This window comes from Eptatretus burgeri, chromosome 16 (genome assembly GCF_056783735.1).
Source record: "Eptatretus burgeri isolate ZD-2024b chromosome 16, Ebu_testis_v1, whole genome shotgun sequence".
NCBI lineage: Eukaryota > Metazoa > Chordata > Myxini > Myxiniformes > Myxinidae > Eptatretus > Eptatretus burgeri.
Genome location: NC_140976.1, coordinates 15,011,797 through 15,033,598, shown reverse-complemented (window position 1 = coordinate 15,033,598; position 21,802 = coordinate 15,011,797). Strand labels below are relative to the sequence as shown.

The following is a 21,802-nucleotide window of genomic DNA, read 5'->3' as shown; positions in this document are numbered from 1 at the left end:
ATGCACCTGTAACTCACCACGGGTGAGTTCAGTTCCAAAGTAAAGGAGAATCACCTTCCTGAAATCTCATTATTTCCAACAACTTCTAAAAGGAGCCAATAATATTGTCCAGGCCATTTTAGGATTTCTTTGTGTAACAAGCAAAGATTTAGTGATTATTTTTCAGCTTGTTGTGTTTTGTTCCGCTGTAAACCAATAGAAATACATTTGTGGAAACAAAAATATGTTTTTTTTAATTTCAACAATTTTCTGAAAGAAATGGTGCATTATTTGAAAAATGTGCAAAGGTGTCAATATTTTTGGCCACGACAGTGGATCCAATCCAAATTTCGAGTCGCACACAGTTTATCCCGGTGTCCAAGGCCTTCATCCAAAGTACAAAGTTAATAATTATGGACTGTTCGTTTTCTATCGCCTCGTTTCTGGCCTTGATCCATCTGCCCTCTTTCCTTCAGTCCACCCACAGACCACCCTCTCCTCCCCTCCTCCCCTCCTCCTCCAGTTGCCATCCCCCAGGTCACACACGTTCTTCGAGAAATCCACACCTGGTTTCCTTCACTACTTTTAATTTGGGTGCTCACTTCCATTCATTCATCCCTCTGTTCTCTCATCTATCGAACCAACTCGTTATGAATGTTGCCCCTCGTCTTCCCTCCCGTATTTCAAACCTCACATCTGTTGTTCGTGCCCCCAATTTTTAGTTGTACCTCGAGTTTCTTCGACCCCTTGGAGTACTGAACCACCATTTAGGTTTTTTTTTCTGTTCATTAATTTTTTTCTTTCTCTTTTTTTTTTTGTCGACAATGTCGAGACTCGTATGAGAGATAACACCGGAGACTTTTGGAATGAAATTTTGCATCAATAATGTGAATATAAATGACACGCGGTTGACTTTTTTTTTTGACGTTGACCTAATTTTAAGGTCGTGACCTAATTGTAGAAAACTTTTAACATTTTTCACCAAAACTCCACTAATTGGGATTGGAACAAAATTACCCTCTCTAGATGGCCGAGAGCAAGGCACGCTTACCTTTTATTTATATCACACCCCTCAGGGTTAAAGGTCAAGGTCAAATGGCGGTCTGACAAATAAAAACTCGTGTTTTTTATCATCGCTAAGTTTTGCCAATGCGGAATTTCAGACCGCTTGGCCTTCCAAGATGTTCTTGCATCATAACAGCGTGTACCTGCACTGAACTTGTGCACCTGATATTTGTTTCGTGTCCTTGACCTATTTTTTTCAGATCATGACCTAATTAATAAAGATAAACACCTTTGTGATCATAACTTGAAAAATTTTCCTCCGATTTTCAAGATGTTGAGTTTTTTTTTTGGATGGATTGTTGATGGGGACACATTTTCTTGATGTACACTCCATCCTTGAATGTTGAAGGACGAGGCCTTATGGCGGTCCAAAAAAGAAAATGGACATCATTGGACCGTGGCTGTTTTGTGATTGCAGGTATCTAGTTTTAAATATTTTTTTTTACCTCCGCCAGTCTGTGAAGCTGTTGCTCTCTATCGTTTAGCTCCTCCATGAGCCAGACCAGCATATTTAAAAAAATTAATAAATTGTTGTTGTTGATTGCCAAGCACAACACATCATCACCTGTTCGATCTTCAGACTAGGTATTGAGGGGGTGAAGGAGGGATCACCGAAGAAGGAAGAACATTGCAACCCAAGTCTCAGTCGAATGTAGAAGTCAGTTCTGGAGGTCCGACAGACACCATGTGGGCTGGTTTGTCGATGTAGCTTTGGAAGTCATGTCTGATCATATCTCAGGTGTTTTGTTGGGGTTTTTTTTTCTTTCTTTTACCATGTGTGGAATGGAGCCAATTAAATGGTGCTGTTCGTGCTCAGGAAGTTGGGCGTCCATTGTATCTGGTATGACATGCAGTGTACGTTTGTGTTTGGATAAAGGTACAAGGTACATGTCATATGTCCGCAGTGTATCGCCGGATGTACCTCTCGCAGCCTTCGACCCCTGACTTGCAATGCACGATGTGTAAGTTTATTTATTTATTTTCTCCCCCCCTCTGATATTTTCTTGATCACTTTTGTTTTGTGAATTATTTTCTCATGGATGTTTGTAATTTATCAACAACTTTAACCTGTTGTTTTATAATCAACCCAGAACTCAACTTTTCAAGATGCTTGTGAGGTAAGAAGACCATCATCGTTGGAAGCACGAAGACCGACATCCAAAAAGTTTTTGTCGTTTAATTCGATGATGATGCGGGTGCAAGTTCTTGATCACCCTCTTGTTTTCCTTCAGGTCCGCGCCTGCCGCCTTGGATGCTCGTCTGCTCTCGAGGATGATCAAACACCTTTGGGTAAGATTATAATCTTGTGCATGGGTCTTTGCTGACTTCTGGTGCGTTTCAAAGGCCCCTGGTGTGTCCAAGTGCTCATCTGATTATTAGAATTCATTCGAAATGGGGAAAAAAAATCATTTTCCATCAACTACTGGGCAACAACATTGCATCGCTGATTTGCAGCAAAATCCAGATTCCTGAACAAACAAAACCGATGATATTTGACACTTTCGTGTGAATGTGGCGGTGATGGAGTTTCACCAACAGATGCAATAATACAAAGAAGCGCCAACGTTTTATTTTTCAATCTGTAAGTACAGTATTTGTCAAGAAAAAAAAGAAAATCTGCATGTCATGGATGAAGAGTGTCGAGCCATTAACTCGCGTGATTATTTGTCTCTTAATTACGTACTGTTTTTACGTCAGTTGCACTGTGACTACGTCTATCAATTACATACCATTGGAACGTACCTTTAAGCCTTTCGACCCTTTCGACTCATGAGACCACTTAGACCTTTGAACACCCTATAACACCCTTTAGACATTTGAGACCCTGCTTAGACCCCTTTAGAGCCCTAAGACCATTTATAACCCTTGAGACAATTAAGACCTTGGAAGACCCTATATACCCAGCTAGACCCCCAATACCCCTATAGACCCCTAAGATCCTTTTGACCCCTAAAACCCGATAGACGCCGAAGACCCAATAGATGCCTTAGACCCCTTTAGACACTTCACATTTTAGATCCTTATACACTTTTGATCCCACAGACTTTTTAGACCTTTTCGACCCACAGACCTTTTTGACCTTTTTTTTATGCTTTCGACCCTTTAGACCCCACATAACCTTTATACTCTTTCGACCCTTTCGACCCCAATACCCTTTCGACCTTTTAGACGCCAATACCCTTTAGACCGCAGTCCCACAGACCTTTTAGACCTCCATACCTCTAAGTCCGTTGACTCCCTTTGGACACCTTTGACCTTTTCACCCTTTCGACCCTTTAAACTCTTCATACTCTTTAGACATGTTAGACATCTTTAGACTCCTTTGACCATTTTGACTATTTCGACCACTTTGACCAGTTAAACCTTTTTAGATACTTTAGATCCCTCTTGACGCCTTCACACATTTGTATAGACTTTAGAGATTATATAAGACCCTTCAGACCATCCAGAACCTTTCAGACGCACACCACACAAACATCTATAGTCTTCCTGCAAAACTCAGGCTCCATTTTTTTCAGTAATAATGCACAAACTCGACCCACCTAGAGGGGCTGTACTCATAGTAATTATAATACAGCTGTTCGTGGATTATCGTGCACATCTCATTCCATGAACTTTTTGATTTCTCCCCCGCATGATGTTAGAGTCCAAGGTTGGAGTCCTGACACCTCTTTGTGCTGTGTGTAAAGACACAGAATTTGAATGAATGGCTCATGGTATTGGTCGATGAAAACCCTGAACCTGAGTTGGGAAGTGTTTGCTTCAATGTTTGTTGGAAGGGCTTTGGTAAAGTTTGTTATAAAATCTAACAATACTGTAGTTCCAAAAAACAAAAAAGTACTCTTGTTTTTCAGGACCAAGGGAAAGAGATTCTGAATACGCTTTGAATGCCACTGATCAACGGAAGTCAAACAATGAATTGTAAGAGTGGTTTTGTTAATGAGAGAGAGAGAGACAGACAGAATGAATGAGTGCCAGTGACATTAGAAATCCAGAAATAATGACATTTACTTATTCATTCATTTTCTTTCAATACAAAAGTGATAGATGAAGGGCTCAAGATAGTCTCAGACAAACAAAACCTCCACTGCACATGCTCACCGTCACCATCAGGGTTTGACGAACCTTGAGCTGGCAGGATGGCCTGGAGCCATAGTGGTACACACACACACTCGCCTCTGAGCAGTCTACGCTGGGTTCGAATCCAGACCCAGCTACAATCTCTCTCAACCTGGTGTTTCACAGGAAGGGGTGCTTCATCAATACGTGTGTGCCGTCCCTCGGATGGATGGTTAACTGGGACTCCCATCTGCTGGCATTTATTAATTTGTGGACGTTAAAGATCCCACGGTGTTTTTCGCAAAAAGTAGGCAAGCTATCTGCCGGCACCATGAACTAATTCCAAATTCCTGCTCCAACTACAGAGGGCAATGCATCAGTGGCACAGCCATGCCCTCAGCCAACGATCGTACTCCTCAACCTTGTGCTACTTACGGAATAATAACGAGGAGGATGACGAACCTTGGTGGCGTCGATGTGATGGAGCAATGAAAAGTTGACTTATTCGATATATTCACATGTGTGCAGCAAATCTGTAAACTTGTGACGATTCACTTTCTTGAAACATCCTGTTTGTGTTTCCTGTTTCCATCACCCATTCTCAGCATATTGATGCATCCATCATGTCTGCCTTGCATGGTCCTCTCCATGTGCGATGCCACCGTGAGTAGGGCTTTATTTAGTCGCGATGCGGTTGCTAACTAGCATTCCCTTAATTCTTCCTCAGGTTGAACGAGTCAACAATTTTTGCATCGAAAGCTTCGACTTTGCTCATCGATGAGGCCACGTGCATCGAAAAACTCAAGTTTGGAAACATCACAGGTGGGGACCTGGCCTTGCCCTCAATACCAGGGAGTCAGAACCATCTCGAGGTTTGTCCCAGATCTAATGGCAAGCAGTTTCTGTTTAAAATAAAATTATCCACTTTTGTGAAGGATCTCCTGAGATATTGTTTGTCCAAATGACTGCACAAGGGAAAGCTGCTTTAACATTCCCCTCTGTAGGAAGATTTACTCCATCGTACAAAACTTTCTGTGTTGCACGAGTTGCACAACTGTTCCATGTTCCATTCCAGCAAATACCATGTGGTTCGATTCGAGACCAAGAGAGCTGGGAGCCAAACACACTCTCGATGAACAGTCTGTCTCGACCCTCTCCAGTTAAACAAAGCTTTTTTAAGTTTGTCTCTTCACCCCATTGACATTTTTTTTTACCTCCGCCACTGAAGGTGGACGGATGTTATGTTTCCACCCCTGTTTGTCTGTCTGTGAACAGGATATCTCAAAAAGAAGTCATGGACAGATTTGGACAAAATTTGGTGGACAGGTCAGGTGTGTGACAAGGACGAATGATTATGTTTTGGTGAAGATCCAGATCCAGATACTAGAATCTTCTAGTAATTTGTCAACATTGAAAGATCTAGACAAAATCGATATTGAGCACAAGATCTCAAAACATTGCGGACTGATTCGGACGAAGCTTGGTGGATGAGTTGGATAGGTGACGACAACAAGCCGATTCGGTTTTGGTTCTGGTTCAGGTCCGGATTCAGATCCAACCTTTTGGTGAAAGACAAAATGTAAACTGTTCAGCCTGGCAGGGGGAGGGGGGGGTGTGCTCAACCAAGTTCCGTTCTTGTTGAGACAGAATTTGTCAAATGTACACTTCTAACATGTTCGCCATTGAGACTTGTCCAGCTCATATTTTAAAATGCTGTCTCATTCCGCTCCCTGTGTCTGTGCCCATTCTGCACAGGCATCTCTGTGGACGTGCAGGGTCGCATGGTTTATTTTGTGGATCGTGCTGCTCTCTGGGGAGCCGTCGTCAAGCCGCCTGATGTACACGACATACGCTTGGTGTGGAACGCATCTACAGAACTTCCAGCACTTGATGTTTCCATCGATTGGTTAAATCGACAGCTGTATGTGCTTTCCATAGGCACAGTGAGTATGTTTATTTATTTATTTATTTATTATGTTTAATCAATGTAATAGTTGCCAGATTGTATATCTTACGAGTAGGGGTACCCGGCATTGCCCGTTGCTCTTCTATTCCTGTAACATTTTGAAGAAATCAAATGTTGCTTTTTGGGGGTTTTTTTTGTGGGGATTCTAAAACACTTCCTAACACCCACTAAGGAATTAAGGAATGTGGTTTGGGATCATCTAATATTACCTTTCATGCAGATACAAAAGCTTAAGCACTATCAAGCGATTTAAAATAAAAAAAAATTCAATCTTCAAAAATCCCCCCAAAATCAAACTTTCATTTCAAATTTTTACCGGCTTTTCAAATTACCGGCTGCTATTCAAACCTCCACATACCTGAGCAGCTGGGTTTTTCTCCAGGGAGCCCAGGGTGGGGGAGCTAAAAATCCAAGGAGCTCAGGGTTCAAAGGGTTAAAAAAAAGAAGAAGAAAATGTTCCAATTGATGATATGTCAGACTTTTTTAAATGTTCGAATTGATTGATTTTAAATGTTCCTTGGCACTTTGCCAGGTGCTGCGCTGTGAGCTACCGAACTGCCCAGCACTCTCCACGATCCTCCTGCTCAACACCACAGCCACCACTATCACTGCAGATCCTTACAATGGGTAAAGCTCGACCATCCACCAGCCCTTGTTTGTTATTATAATCATGAAAAATAAATTCTTTAATTTTTTTTTTCTTAAAAACCTCGATCCATAGCATGACTCGAACATTGTTGAAGTTCGATGCTTTAGGCGTCAGCATTTAATGTTTAGACATTGACTTCGAAAGATATACAAATGAGTCTTTACTATGGACTCAACCTCCCAGAAGTGTGATTGAACCTTTTATCTGTTGGCTTTGGGGGATTAAACGAGGCTCTTTGGGGCTTGTTGCTAATGTATGTCCCTTCCATCAGGTCTCCTACACACTTTTGCATTATTTTTGGTCCTTGAGGAAAGGTGTATATGATTTTGATTTTGATTTTGATTTTGATATGTATATATATCTCCCAGCTCTACTTTTTATGTACATACTCGATACCTTGCGATTTATTACTTTTTATACCTATGGTGGATACATTGCTTCCATGAGCTTCTGGTGTACCAAAAACTTGGTTTATAAACAAATCAAAACGAGACAAATCTACTTCTAATTTTGCTCGAGTAATCAAATTGATGCATTCTGAATTTGCGGAGATCGGTTGAGCCAATGTAGATGTGGCTCGGTCTTCTTGTTTTCCCTCCAGGTGTGACAGACTTTGGGGGGAATGGTGAAGCTGAGCGTGATCATGCGGTCTACAGGGTAACAATAGGTTATGAAACAAAATGGCCTCACCAGATTTGTTGTAGCCCAACCTCATTTGGAAAATACAGACTGTCAGCTTTAGGAACTCGCAATCAAAACAGGGCCATCTAGTCGTAAGGTATACACAAGTATCTTCCACCACACTCTCATTCCCCACTTTTCCTCTCTTGTCATCCCCATTCTTGTCATTCCTTTTACCAATATAAATTTCTAAATTTAGCCCCCTCTCTCCACAACTATCTCGAAAATGAGCAAAGTAGGACGGCACTCGGTAGAGCGCACACCTCCGCCAAGCTGAACAGTTTACGTTTTGTATCCCACTGATCGATCGGATGTGAATCCGTACCTTAACCAAAATTTAATCGCCTTGTTATTGTCACCTGCCCAACTCATCCACCAAGTTTCGTCCGAATCCGTCTCCAACATTTGGAGATCTCATGCTGTGTATTCGTTTGGCCCCATCTCTCGATGGTACAGAATCACTTAATAAATGCTCGTATCCGGATCGGGATCTTCACCAAAATCTGATCAATTCGTCCTTTTGTCACACACCCAACCCGTCCCCAATCCGTCCCTAACCTTTTGAGATGTCGTGCTCACAGACAGACAAACGGGTGGAAACATAACCTCACCTTTGGTGGTGGAGGGAAAAAAAAATCTCCAAGTGCAGACAGTCAGACACCTCCAACTGGTCGAAGTAAATCAGAACCATCTGTTGTGATTGGTGATGAATTACGAAGTAGCAATGATGCCGAAGATAGGAAAACGATTTTTGGTATGGTGAAAATAGCAAAAACTAACGGTTCTTCTACTTACTTTTCATTGTGCTGTCAAGATTCCTGTTTTGGCTTTCCTCGGAGGGGATATTCCGCACGGATTTGCCGAGCCACGCCATCAACGGCAACTGCGACAGTGTGGCATGCCGCACAGATCACCTGGTCCATAGTGATGCCGTTACTGCAATGGCAATTGGTTTTGAGTCGCGGAGGGTGCTCTACTATAACTATTCCACTGGGTCCATCATGGCAATGTCACTGAACGGCACGGACGTCCAGGAGTAAGAAAGCATATCTTTGTGTCGACGTTGCGTCAGTGCTTTGTTTCTTACGAAATGAATGATTCATTCTTTTGTTTTGGTCACAGTAACTGCAAATGGGTAGTTTGAGTCTCCTTGGTTGGTGGTTCTTGTTCTCATGTTAAACTTCTTGCAACACGATTATAATCTGGAAAGTTTTTTTTTTTTTTTTCCTTTTGCTTTCACATTGAATATATATATAATGGAAAATTCTGAAGTCCATGTTCTCATGGTTTGTGTGGTCATGTAACCTGCGAGCAGAATGCGCTCGCTCGACAGTATTAAGAGCAAAGGCCAATTGCTTGACTTTGACCACCTTCGAGAGAATCGACTGATCTTGAGCTTCTCCACATCCGTTATGCTTGAAGAGTGGAACCAATTGACGAAGACGTACTACTACAATGAGGTGATCTTTTTTTGCCATGTTCTGGGAAGTATCGGTGGACCTGTTGCATACTTTGCCCCCACAGCACAACCCGTCCCAACACCCACGAAAGCTCCAGATGAGTTCCAGGCCTGGTTTGGAATCGATGAGGTGCTCCTTCAGTGGAGTAAACCCATCGATGATGTCGCTGAATCTGGTGGGTTATGAAGATTCACCGTGGATAAAATGCTCTCCTCTCAACGATGTTGAGGAACGAGACAAAGATCAGCTTCTGCTCCTCTGTTTCTCTGCAGCGTGGCAAAACTGGAAGTATGAGGTGGAAGTAATGAACACGAGCTTAACAGACCAGGTGCTGAGCACATCACTTGCTCTCCAACACCGGATAGAAGGACTCTTACCAGGCAGCAACTACATCTTTCGTGTTCGTGCCGCATCTGCTGCCGGTCAAGGCCCATGGACGGCCAATTTCTCTGGGCAGACTCTCCCGCCCAAAGGTATTGTTTTGATTCATTATAATATCTTATGCGTCAAACCTGTTTTGCTTGCCAAGTTCTCTGTCCGTGCCATGGAAGGCCACCTTCATTCCTGGATTTCTGATTTCCTCAACTCCCACAGTCAACGTGTTACCATCAACGGAGCCCTCTCCTAGTGGAGGTTGGAGTTCTCCAAGGCAGTGTTTTGGGCCCTGTTTTGTTCCTCGTATAGTATTGAAGTAAAAAAAAATTAAAAATGTTTTTTTTTCTGGATAAAGAGGACGTTGTTGGTCAGGCGTCCGATCAAAGTGGGGTTCTATCAAAGCAGTGGGGCAGGGGATGGTACCCGGCCATAACTACTCGCAGTTATAGAGCATATAGCGCTTCTCGTTTAATTTTTTGAAACGGTAAACACAGGTTCATGGAGGCACTTGTACATATATCACAGGGCTGGCAGGATGGCCCAGAGGTCCACGCACTCGCCTCCATATTGTCGAGTCTGTGTTTGAATCAGAATCTCAACCCAGCTATAAACAATCATCCTGGTGTTTTGCAGGCAGGGTGATTGCTGATTCATCAATGTGGGTGCCGTCCCTCGGACGGACGTTAACCTGGAGTGACATCTGCCGGCATTAGTTGGTGAACTAGTTGGTGAACGTTAAAGATCCCACAGTGTCCTTCGTGAAGACTTGGCAAGCTATCGTCAGCACCGTGAACAAATTAGAAAATCCTGCTCGAACCAACAGAGGGCATTGCATCAGCGGCACATTCACACTCGCAGGCAATGATGCTACCCCGCAGCCTTGTGCTGCATACGAAGAAGAAAGACACATCACCAGTAGGACAAATACATTGGGTCGACATCAGTGAACCTTTGCATTTATTTCAAGGTCATAAGCATGCCAATGGACGAACATGTACAGAGAATTGGATTTTAACCTAGGTTCCATGCGTAATGAGCCAGGGGTTCAGAGGGACTACTGAGGGGCCAAACCTTTGTGTTCTCGACATTTTGGGTTTCTACCCCTGTTAAACTTCATCAAACTCTTCTCCATACTTCTCATTCATACGTGATTCCTCCTTCCCTCAATGTCTGTTCATTCACCCAACTGTTTGTTGTGTATTTTCTTCATTGCTCCCAACCACTGCCACAATCTCCCCCTCTCCAGAATTTCTCCCATCTCGTTCCATGAACATTTAATTGATCTTGGAATCTGATCCCTTAAAATGAAAATGCGAAACTTTTTTTGTAAATCTTGTTCTTTGAGCAGTTGAAGGTGAAGAGCCATTTATTTGGTTTTCGAGTGGTTCTGGCCTGTGGAAAACTGCTCTTGGGGCTCACAATGTGCAGACCCTCGTGTTCACGAACGTCACCATCACAGGTGAGGATCCCAAGATCTTTCAGGTAAGAGAATGGTAGACTCACGCACGGCCCCTTGTAAAGGCTTGATGGTCACTTGTGCTTCGGTTTTGTGATGCAAATAGAAGCATCGGTGGAACATATAACTATACACACATATTAACTACGTCCCGCCAGGGCATTGGGAGGAACCTGACCACAACGTGATGACCTTTGAATATCGGCAAAGGTTAAAACTTCACCTAATTGTCATGAAAGCCCTGACATCATTACCCCGTGCACCGCGATGCGAAAAGTGGAGTTAACCAATAATTGGTTCATTTGTCTGTCTGTCTGTCTGTCTTCAGATGTCAGTCCATGACCGAGGAACTACGTACTTGGTTTCAATTGAATGTGATATTTTGAACATTGTAGAACACGAATCGGAACACGAACCTGCAGTTTCACAGTACTTGGCTCTGAATTTGGCAAACTGTTCGGAATTTTGTCTCGAGCACGCATCCACAGCCTGCCTGGCAGTCAAACAAAATTTAAAATCATTCCAAACAGGAAATTACTCTTTTTCAGGACGTTATAAAGGACACATACAACAGTTAACTAATGTAACATGTTAAATAAGGTGGTGTAAAAGATGCTGCATCAACGGCCATAGACTTCCAATTCAATCCTTTTTTTTCCCCCCCTTCGTTTGTTTTCTTCCTACACCTTTTAAAACCTTTATTTAATTTCAATTGAATTATATACTTGAACACCATAGAACACAGATCACCTTATTGGCAATTCCAAAAATCTCCAGTTTAGCCGTACTTGGACAAAATATTACGCCATCTTACGACACCTCAAGCAATGAACGAGTCCTTATCACGTGCTCCCAGTGTTGGGGGAATATTGAGATTCTGACTCAACCTAATCTTGTCGGAAATATAGATTGTGCTCGGAAACGCAAAGAAAGAATTAAAAAAATAAAGACGCTTCTCATGTCCTTTATCTCAAGACCGCAGTCAGAGAAGGTGTTTTATGAACTCTCGTTTCCATTGTAATGCACGGGGTTCTGGCACGGATCAGGCACAGCCCTCCCCTTCCTCCTGCTGCCTCCCCCCCCTTCAACCCACTCTCCATCCCCTCCCTTCCCCATAACCTCCCTCCTCATCTTCCTTTCCCTACCCTCTCACCATTGAAATTAGAGTTGTTGTCCTATGTCTCGCGATGGAATTAATGATCCTCACATGAATTTAAACTTTTTAATTGAGATGCACTTTGTGTTTAGACCTTCAACGTTGGGCATTCTGCCCACACCTTACGATAATTCCTCTGCCATACAGATCTGACATGGTCGAACGGATTCCTATACGGAAGCTTGTCTTCAGGAAGGGTGCAGATGTGGTCACTGAATGAGTCTCATGACCTGCCAGTCACAGTGCCCAAGGTTAACCTGACCACAGCCATCGCTGTGGACTGGCTGGGGAACAGGTTTTACTGGGGAGACGGAGAGAGCTATAAGGTCGGTGCTGAGTCAAGGCATGGCTATTGACACTCAAGACTGCTCAACATTGGAACATTGTTTTGGAGTAAACACACAATACACAAGTGGAGTGTTCAGGTTTTTTTTTAATGTTAAATATATACTTTGGGTTGATGATTTCTTTTTTTTTTTCTTTCCTTGGAACTGTTAATATCTATAGTTGTAATAACTTTTTGAGCACCCTTTGTGACGTTGCTTAATGCCATCGTTTTTTTTACTGGGCGAGACGTATTTGTGAAAATGCGGAGGGATGATTCCTGGTCCACGGATTTATTGTCAGTAATTCTAGAGGGTGAGATTGTGGATGGTCCCTTTTGGACTACCCTCTGATGTGGTTGTCATTGGACCATACACTGATCTGGAGTACGATCCTTGCTGATTTCTCATTGATAAAAAGATCTGTGGGATCGATTATTTTTCTATTGACTTTCTTTGGGAGCCATCTATGTATTATGTATACATGTGGTTGTGGGAGGGAAAGGGGATGGTGGGGAAGGTTAAGTGGAGAATATTTAAATTTACAAAAGGAAGCAATCAGGGGAGGTAGCAGGTTGAGAGGGAGTGCGCAAGGAGTGGTGAGAGGAGGGAAAGAAGGTTGGAAGGAAATGGGAGTAATTGTGGATGGGAAGGGGGGGATGGGGGGTTGCGAGCTTTCTTGGAGAATAATGGAGTGAACATTGTTCTACATTGGCCCATATAATTAATAAATGTCTCCAAGTAAACCCAGCTAAAGGACAACCCACAGGAATACTGCACATTGTCTTTATGAAAAACCTCTTTGAGCAGAAAATTGGAACAATTATGTCATTGACTTGCATGTAACTATTATCTCAGTCGAGACCTGTACTTGTATCCCCACAGCTGGTTCGGATGGCCCTTCCTTCTGGGCCATCCGAAGTGGTGATTGATGAGACCGATGGCCCTGTTTTGGATTTGGCACTAGACGCTGTGAATGGACATATGTATTGGACCAGCGGTGTTCATCTTAGGGGAGCATTTCTCAATGGCTGGTCACCAGTCAACTTTCCAGTTCAGCATGGAGTGAACGTAGGTTTTAGCTGTCAAAGGATGCATACTCACAACAAGCATTTTAATGTTTACCTGGAATTGGCACTCTCGTTTACAGTGGAAGCATGTCGCTTGGACATTGTTTGCCGCAGATTTCAACCCTGACTGTTGTGTTGGACCATGACAGCTTGTACTGGCTTACTCAGGACAGTGCATCCTCCGTGTCCATTTTCTATGTGAAGTTGCTGAGCTCCGGGTAAGTTTAAAGTACTTTGTGAAATTGCGGATCAACCATTTCGTACGCAGCCCGTGCTTCCTGTTTGTATTATTCCTAGGAGCGCAGCTGTGCCGTTGATGCAGTTCCCCCTGTCGGTCAGGGTCGAAATTTTGTAATTTGTTCACTGTGCTGACGATAGCTCGCTCGCCTACTCTTCGCAAAGGACACCATGGGATTTTTAACATCCCACCAACTAAAAACTAACGCTGACGGATGTGACGCCCCGTTTAACGTCCGTCCGAGGGACGGGCACACACATTGATGAATCACCCAGCTTGCAAGACACCAGGATGACATTTTATATCTGGACAGTGAATGGAACCCAGGCTCGACAGCTTCGAGGAGAGTGTGCATACCTCTCGGTCTATGCCATCCCATCAGCCAAATACCGGATAATCCATTTCTGAAGCTTTGCATTCGACGATTGACTTATTCATGTACTTGTGTTTGATCATGTCGAAGGTCCATGTACTTGACTTTGATCTGTCTATTTGGATATTCCTTTTCATTTTTCCAGGGTAAATTTGTTCCCTTTCGAATGACAATGCTGCTTAATACAATGCCCTGCTTGTGAATCTTCTGGCCCACAGTTAATCGTCAGGTTCTTTCCAGACAAGACCGATCAAACGCAAGCACACCACTTTTAGCCATTACATACTTGGGACAAAATATTACGCCATCTTTACGCCATCTCAACCTGTCAGGATGATCTATTCCGAGCAACATCTATATATTTCCTATGAGACACAATATTGTCTACATCTCAATATTCCCCAAGTTTGAGAGCACGAGCGGCAAATTTGATTGCTCGAGATGGCGTAAAGACGGCGTAATATTTTGTCCCAAGTGCGGCTAAACTGGGGAATTTTTGGAAGTGTTAACAAGGTGATTTGTTTTCTCTGGTGTTCAAGTATATAATTCAATTGAAATAAAATAAAGGTCTTAAAGGCTGGAGAAAAATAAAAAAAATTGGAAGTTTACACAGTGTCTTTTACACCACCTTATTTAACACATCACATTAGTTGCCTGTTTGTACGTGTCCTTTGTAACGTCCTTAAAATCAGTAATCTCCTGTTTGGAATGATTTTCAATTTTTTTTTTTGATCGTTCATATTCACTGCCAAAGTATTCCCTGTGTTCATATTCACAGGACGTCATTCATATTCACTACGAGGCAACTTTTGGACGTATTTTGTTTTTCAGAACAACGGTGCCGGACAAGCCGACAAAGCTGCAGTTCTTGGATGGTGACCACGACGGAGGTTGGGGCCTATCCTATTACAGTGCGCGGCTGGTCTGGATGGACGCGAAGGGGGAAATCGTCGTGCAGAGTTTGCTGGGAAATGCGAGTCAATTGCCAACAGTATCTGACGGCCTCGGCTACCGTTCCCTCACACTCGTTCAGCCTACATTGCAACCGTTACCAGGTGTTTGATTATGACGAACTATAAAAACAAGCCTATAGATTTCGTGTCCTGACGATGTGGTTGGTTAAGACTGGGAACGATTGTACATCGGCGATTTCACGACTAATTGTTGTCGTTTTCTGATTTTTCCAGGTGGGTATTCCTCTAAACCGCTGGTGGTACCCTCACAAATACCCTCCGATTCAGTCCACATTACAGGAACGTCCAATCAGTTCAATGTTTCCTGGGCACCTTCGATTGAGGTGGAATATGGCCAGGTGTATTACAGCCTGGTGATGGAATCCCTGGATCCTGACACGCAGACCATACGGACTGTGAGTGCACACTTGATAAACTGTTTAACTCTTTCAGAAAGAGTCTTTGCTATTGGCTGTGCTTATCACAAAATACCTGGCATACGCATATCTCCGGTGGCAGGTTTAAATATGCATTTGGATGTTTAAAATTTTCTGAATAATCAGTGAATTCTACCTTACAGAACCTCGACGAACCGAATTTCGAGGTGACGAAGAAGCTTGGCCTTCTTCCAAACACTTTGTTCAACGTCACCATTCAGGCCTTCACCTACTGGGCAATGGCCTCACCAACCACGGTTACCCTCAGGTCTCCAACACAAGGTAAGAGCAAACAAGACGATATGCAAGGACTAAAAACGGGGCAACGTCAGGATTTTATTCGCAAGTCATGGAACGACCCGTAACTTGTGACTATAACCCCAAAGATTGCCTCATCGTTCCTCAGTAGCCAGGAAGGGTCACCCCTTTAAGGGAAGGCTGGAGTAATGCACACACACACACACACACACACACACACACACACACACACACACACACACACACACACACACACACACACACACACACACACACACACACACACACACACACACCTCATCAGGAGAACCTTATACAATGAAAAATAGAATCTAAAAATGGTTTCCATTTTGGACTTGCCCCAGAAGAGCAGTCACAATACAAGCTGAGACTCGTTGCCGTTCTGGGAGTGCTTCTTGCTGTAATTGCAGTTTGTTGTCTCGCAATTTCCATCGGTGAGATCGGGTTCTGCAATGTTATACTTTTTTCTTTTCTTGTTGCTTGTTTTTCTTTTTTTCTTTCAACACGTTTGCTTTTTCAAATCGGACTTTGTGCTGAAGATATATATATATATTTTTTTTCTATAATACTGTCATCTTGGGATTGAATTGCAATCCATTTTGTATGAACTGGCAATGCAAACGATGGAGGTCACAGCTAGATACCTGACGACGATTTGTACACCTGCTTTGTTGTTACACAGGCTGTAGATGCTATAGCAACATTCAAAACTCAGATGACAAGCCGACGGAGAAGATTTCCAGCCCCATCGCAAACAAGACACCATATTTGATAGACAACAAGGATGTCGGTGAAAACGACAAGACGTTATCTCACTCCCAGACCATCATCACGCGCAGGTGTGACTTGCCAAGCATGCTTAGAATGATTCACGCTTTAAACAAGACAAATGGGATCAAATTGAGGCCTAGCTTGTACTGGATGCAAAACTCAGGCCTCGATGGAAGACAACAAACAAAGGAGAGGTAGTTTGTGAAGTTCAAGCATGATTATCCCCCGCCAACCAACGAAGTTGGCGGGGGATATAGAAATGGATTCCGTCCGTCCGTCCGTCATATTTCGTTTCCGGAGCTTAACTACAAATCCCCTCAAGATATATTTACGAAATTTGGTACACATATCAAGCAAGTGGTGAACTGGTGCCTTTTGATATTTTCTAATCGATAGGTCACATGGTTTGGCAGCCATGTTGGATTCAAGAAAAATATTAAATAATGTTTTCTATGGAATCACATAACCTAACGAAGCGAAAATTTGCAACGATCATCTTCTGTCATGTCTGCATACATCGTAAAAATTATGACTTCACAAGTCGCATGGTTTAGTGGCCATCTTGGATAGAAAAACACACCTCATCCGATTAACACGAAACTTCACACATGTATTCCACTGGAGGATTGGAGGCAGAATGTAAATTTATGACGTCATAGGTCACATGGTTCGTCAGCCATCTTGGATTGAAAATTAATAATTTTTAAAAATCTTCTTCTCCAGAACGGCTGGACAGATTGAGGCAAAATTTCACATACACTTTCCCCAAGACATCCTTTCAGAAGTTTGTTAATTTCTAATTGATAGGTCACATGGTTTGGCAGCCATATTGAATTTACCCTAAAACTTTCAAACATCTCCTCCCGAACGGCTGGTCAGATCAAGGAGAAACTTCACATACATATTGCACACGCTTAGGGAATATAACCTTGTTAATCCTCATTTACTATGGCGGGGGATATCGAAGACTTTGTCTTCAACGGAAGCTAGTTTGTATTACATTGTTACATCAATGGCCTATGAATGAGGCGTTGTGTTTTTTTTTGACATTTAGCAAAATTGTCAAACATGTAGCATGTTGAGCACACAGAAAATTCAATCTTTACATTAAAATCTTTTTTGGCCAATTTATTGGTAATACCGGTGTCAAGATGGTGCAGAGGGAGCACACCCACCTTTGAAGCCGGCTCATCTGGATTTGATTCCCGGCCCAATCATGCTATGAGATTGATGCTTCCCAGGTAGGGCATTGTCATAAAGAATTCCGTCTCATGGATGGACTTTAAGCCGGGTGTCCTGCCTGCTGGTATGAGTTGGGACACGTTAAATATCCTGATGTCTTTCGTGAAGATTAGGCGAGTTTTCATGAGTACCTTGAACAAATTACAAATTTCTGCCCAAAAAGCACCTTCGCTCAAACGTCAGGCTCAGCCAGCGGATTCTTAAAAGAATTGGACCAATAACTTTCCCCAGGTGACTCCACAAAGAAGGTAGGATCAATGGGGGCTGGTTCAAAAAAAAGTAGTGGTCGTAGTCTCGGTGTTTCTTCTTCTCTCATATGCAGCACATGATCATTGAATGGATGAGTAAGAGACTGTGCTGCTGATGCAAAGCCCCCTGTATATCAAGGCCAGGAATTTGTTATTTGTTCAGGGTGCCTGCGATAACTCGCCTACTTTTCGCAAAGCACAGTGCCTGGGATCTTTAACGGCCACCAACTAATGTCGGCAGATGAGACGCCTAATTTAACGTAGTCTGCCTGAAGTCTTGGAAATAACGGTAGTTTGAATGATAACTGATGCTCAGTAATTCAGTCGCTCTTTTTCTTGTCACGTCCACTGAAGTTTCAGACTAAATATCCAATTCACTTTCTTGTCCTGAATTATAGCCACCACACATGTTTGTGGAAAGGGAGTAGTGAGTGGTAAGTTGAGAAAGAGAAGTTTGAGAAAAGTGGATGTTGGAAAGAAGGGGGAGGAAAGGAAGAAGGACTTTTGGAGGAAGAGGAGGAAGAGCTGTTGTACATGCCTATGGTGCAGTAGGATGTACAAATCTGAAAAGGAGGGGTGGGTCAGATTCACATCATTGTTTTTGTATCCTTGATATAAATAAAAGTCAGCCCCGAACATGGAACCATTCTGATGCTGCCTCCTCGCAATGCTTACGTCGTAGCCAGTTTTTAAAGGTTCGTACAAAATATGGGATGTTTGTGCACCAAGAAAGCATTTCAACCGTCTCGTCTGATCTGATCTGACCTGATAAGTACCATTTTTCAAAAATAGAGCAGAGCTGCCAAAGCAATTTTGGGTGGGTCGGTCTCCATTGCCTCGCCAGCACAAGTCCACGGCAGCAATTTGAAATTTAGCCCAGACTCCATTTTTTTGGCCTACTACACACACAATGGCCTACTTTTTTTTGAAGAGTTCCGATTTCAACCTTGCATCGCTCAAAACAATAAGAGTCAATGGAAAGACAACTTGTGACTTCAATGTAAAGTTTCAAAACAATACTCGATTGGAGCTGCTTTCCCGATTTAATTGTTTTCAATGTGAATTCCCTCGTATTCTTTGGTTATTGTTTCAGCGTTTAAGTGTGGATTCAAAATGCATCCAAATTGGAGTTTGATATTTGAGATGCTTTAAAGTTTGCACGGAAACATGGAAAGGGCTCGGATTTATTTTGGGCACCCAAGTTATGGGCATTTTCACATTTTGAATGCAGTCTTGTTATTTGAAAGAAAGTTGTCAAGAGTGTCAATAATTTTGTCGTCCTTCACAGGACGCCTGATTCGGCACACGCCATGTTTCCCATTTTTAACCTCCGCCATCGAAGATCGGAGGTTGCTGTTTTCACCCGTCTGTTGTTTGTTTGTTTGTTTGTTTGTTTGTGAACAGTATTACGGAAAAACTCCTCGACGGATTTCGACGAAACTTGGTGGGGGGGTTCGGTATGGTCCAAGGATCATGCCATTAGATTTTGGACATGGTCCAAAGTCCAATATGGCCGCCATAGCGGCCATTTTGAAAAAATATTTGAATTTTTTTTTTTGCATTTCTACATGTTTTAAGTGATTTTCAACCAAAAAAAAAATGTTGGAGAAAAAAATAACTTGGAAATTTTGCAACTTTTTTTCAAAAAAATTTCGATTTTATTTTTGGGCATTTCTCCATGCGCGTCGATCTAGTTTAGTTTATTCAATCGTGGTTCAGTAGAGTCTGATCCGTTTTGACCTTCAATGAATAGGATATCAGGTTCACTTAAGTGACCCAGCAGTATTTGCGGCGGAGGTTTTGCACTCTACCGAGTGCTCCCCCTCTAGTTGTCTGATATCTCAAGCAGATTTGCAAATCCAAAGCTTGTAACAAGCTATGAAATCCGACAAATAGAATTTGCAAACGAGCATTATCTGGTGCCTGAGTGGGTCCAACTGCCTTTTCCTTGTTGTTTGTCAAACATATTTGTGCCGTGGGGTGTTCCAGCAAGATACAATACCAGGAGCAACTCCAAGACCTACTGCATTTACCTTGGGATAACGTAATTCTACTGGAGTCCTTGGGGAGTGGTGCGTTTGGCGAGGTCTTCTCGGGCTTGGCTTGTAGAATTGGAGGCCAGGACATGGAGACTCATGTTGCTGTGAAGGTGAGCCAACTTCATTATCTCCCCTCGCTTCCCCATGCACAGCATCTGAGATTCCTTGCCCAAAAATTACAATTATATATTTGTCATGCTCTTTAAAAAAAAAATAAAAAAAATTGGGGGTTTATGATTTCAAAAGAATTTAGGACAAAGTCAGGAGCACGCACCAGTGTACTTTCAAAATTAATTATACAAGAACAACTAGACTCGGTGGTGTAATGGTTATAGCGTCCACAGGGAGGTCATTTGTTGAGACCCCCGCCGAGTCATACCAAAGACTTAAAAGATGGTACGTGCTGCTTTCTTGCATGACGCTCAGCATTTAAAAAGGATAGAGCACGGACAAACAACCATATGTTGGCAACCATTGTACAGGCTTGATGGGCCTCATGACCTCCTCCTCCTCCTCCTCCTCCTCCTGTATTGAAGTTCCTTGTAATGGAACTCGTGTTTATTTATCAGTGGACAATGGACAAACATATGGTGCATGGGAATTAAGCCTGGGTTTATTGCATTGTGCGCCAGAGGTTCAGATGGAAACACTAACGCGTGTTGCCCCCAGCACATTGCCATCTGTCATGAAATTTTTCAGATCATCTTGAAAATAAGCCAATGGTGAAATGACACTTGTAAATCTGTGCATAAAAATTGACGAAGTCCCACATGCTGTTGGGTTTTGTGGTTTAAGAATTGCAGATTTCACATGTATTCCCTAGACTCTGCACAGTGAGGCGACAGACGAGGAGAAAGTGGAATTTCTCAAGGAGGCTTACACAATGAGGTTGGTAGTTCCACATCAGCACCCTTGGATTGCGTTTGTTGAACCTCTATGCAAACGCAAGCCCAATGTGGAGAATCTTTGAGTGCTGTGGGTGAGTGGGCTTGGGTGCTCAGAGGCGCCTTGCTGTGTTTTTGAGAAAGTGTTATTATCCTATCACCAATTGATGACCCAGCTTCGATGGTGACTCCACCTTCTCTCAAAGCTACAGATAGGTGAGCCACGATGAACGCTTTCTCTCCTTGTTTTCCTGCAGCTTCTTCGATCACTCGAATATCTTGCGACTACTTGCTGTCTGCCTGGACCATGAACCTCAGTGCATCTTGTTGGAACTTATGGAAGGCGGGGATCTTCTCATGTACCTTCGTGAGGCTCGTTCCACACAAGTGAGATGGCATGATATGTCCTGATTTGTTTTAATCATGCCCAAGATGATTTGTTTCATACAAGCGGTACTACATTTCACAGGCAGCTTTCATGCCCACGTTGCATAAACAAAAAGAAAGTCGACAATGAAATACAGGCTAACATCACATGTAAGCTACACTCAGTGGGGCAGGTGTATTACCCAATCAACGAATGTCATTAGTGAGCTATCTGGTCTTTTGTAGACAATCCAATAATGCCTCAGGTTCTGCGAGCTAAAATCCAAGTCCTTAACGCTGTAACGGTCACTCCGGATGCCCGGTACGAGTCCCGACGAGTCGTATCAACACGGCCGTAAAGGTCGATCACAAATGAGGCCGAGCGAGATTGACGTGCGATGTGATCCAGGTGTACGGTGTTGTCTCCCCATGGACAATTACCCCTTAACGGATCTTTATACCACCGAAGGAGAACCACGACAATTAGAATTCACCCGAGACCAAGAGGATTTAATTGGAAAATGGCACGGGGGAAGGAATCTAAAGGAAGCAATCACAATGAAGTACGTAATAGAAACTCCTTAACCCACTACCGGCATAAGTGCCCACGAAACCAAACTAACGGACGGGATCCTTGAATAGCTAAGTTCTTACCGGGCCCAATCAATCACACCACGATAAAGAGACGGGACAGGGTCATAGAAGGACATTCGGTGGAGTGCATACCTCCGC

General features: G+C 43.0%; 1 protein-coding gene across 7 annotated transcripts in view; it reads left to right on the top strand.

The window, feature by feature from the left end:
• The window catches only part of LOC147010579 (proto-oncogene tyrosine-protein kinase ROS-like), a 43,748-nt gene that overhangs the window by 8,332 nt on the left and 13,614 nt on the right, over positions 1-21,802 (top strand). The window contains exons 3-24 of one of the 7 annotated variants that reach the window (XM_085859757.1): positions 1,950-2,006; positions 2,136-2,162; positions 2,277-2,334; positions 3,900-3,966; positions 4,832-4,926; positions 5,860-6,047; positions 6,603-6,697; positions 8,215-8,436; positions 8,716-9,035; positions 9,133-9,333; positions 10,584-10,694; positions 11,995-12,173; positions 13,056-13,241; positions 13,355-13,458; positions 14,683-14,906; positions 15,039-15,220; positions 15,385-15,523; positions 15,868-15,954; positions 16,203-16,359; positions 19,771-19,930; positions 20,644-20,708; positions 20,962-21,091. In XM_085859757.1, coding sequence (XP_085715883.1) covers positions 1,950-2,006; positions 2,136-2,162; positions 2,277-2,334; positions 3,900-3,966; positions 4,832-4,926; positions 5,860-6,047; positions 6,603-6,697; positions 8,215-8,436; positions 8,716-9,035; positions 9,133-9,333; positions 10,584-10,694; positions 11,995-12,173; positions 13,056-13,241; positions 13,355-13,458; positions 14,683-14,906; positions 15,039-15,220; positions 15,385-15,523; positions 15,868-15,954; positions 16,203-16,359; positions 19,771-19,930; positions 20,644-20,708; positions 20,962-21,091 — 3,054 coding nt within the window. Of the gene's footprint in view, positions 1-1,949; positions 2,007-2,135; positions 2,163-2,276; positions 2,335-3,899; positions 3,967-4,831; positions 4,977-5,379; positions 5,436-5,859; positions 6,048-6,602; positions 6,698-8,214; positions 8,437-8,715; positions 9,036-9,132; positions 9,334-10,583; positions 10,695-11,994; positions 12,174-13,055; positions 13,242-13,354; positions 13,459-14,682; positions 14,907-15,038; positions 15,221-15,384; positions 15,524-15,864; positions 15,955-16,202; positions 16,360-19,770; positions 19,931-20,643; positions 20,709-20,961; positions 21,092-21,802 lie in introns of those variants that run through there. The other 6 variants (XM_085859756.1, XM_085859758.1, XM_085859760.1 and 3 more) reach the window with 6 other exon arrangements.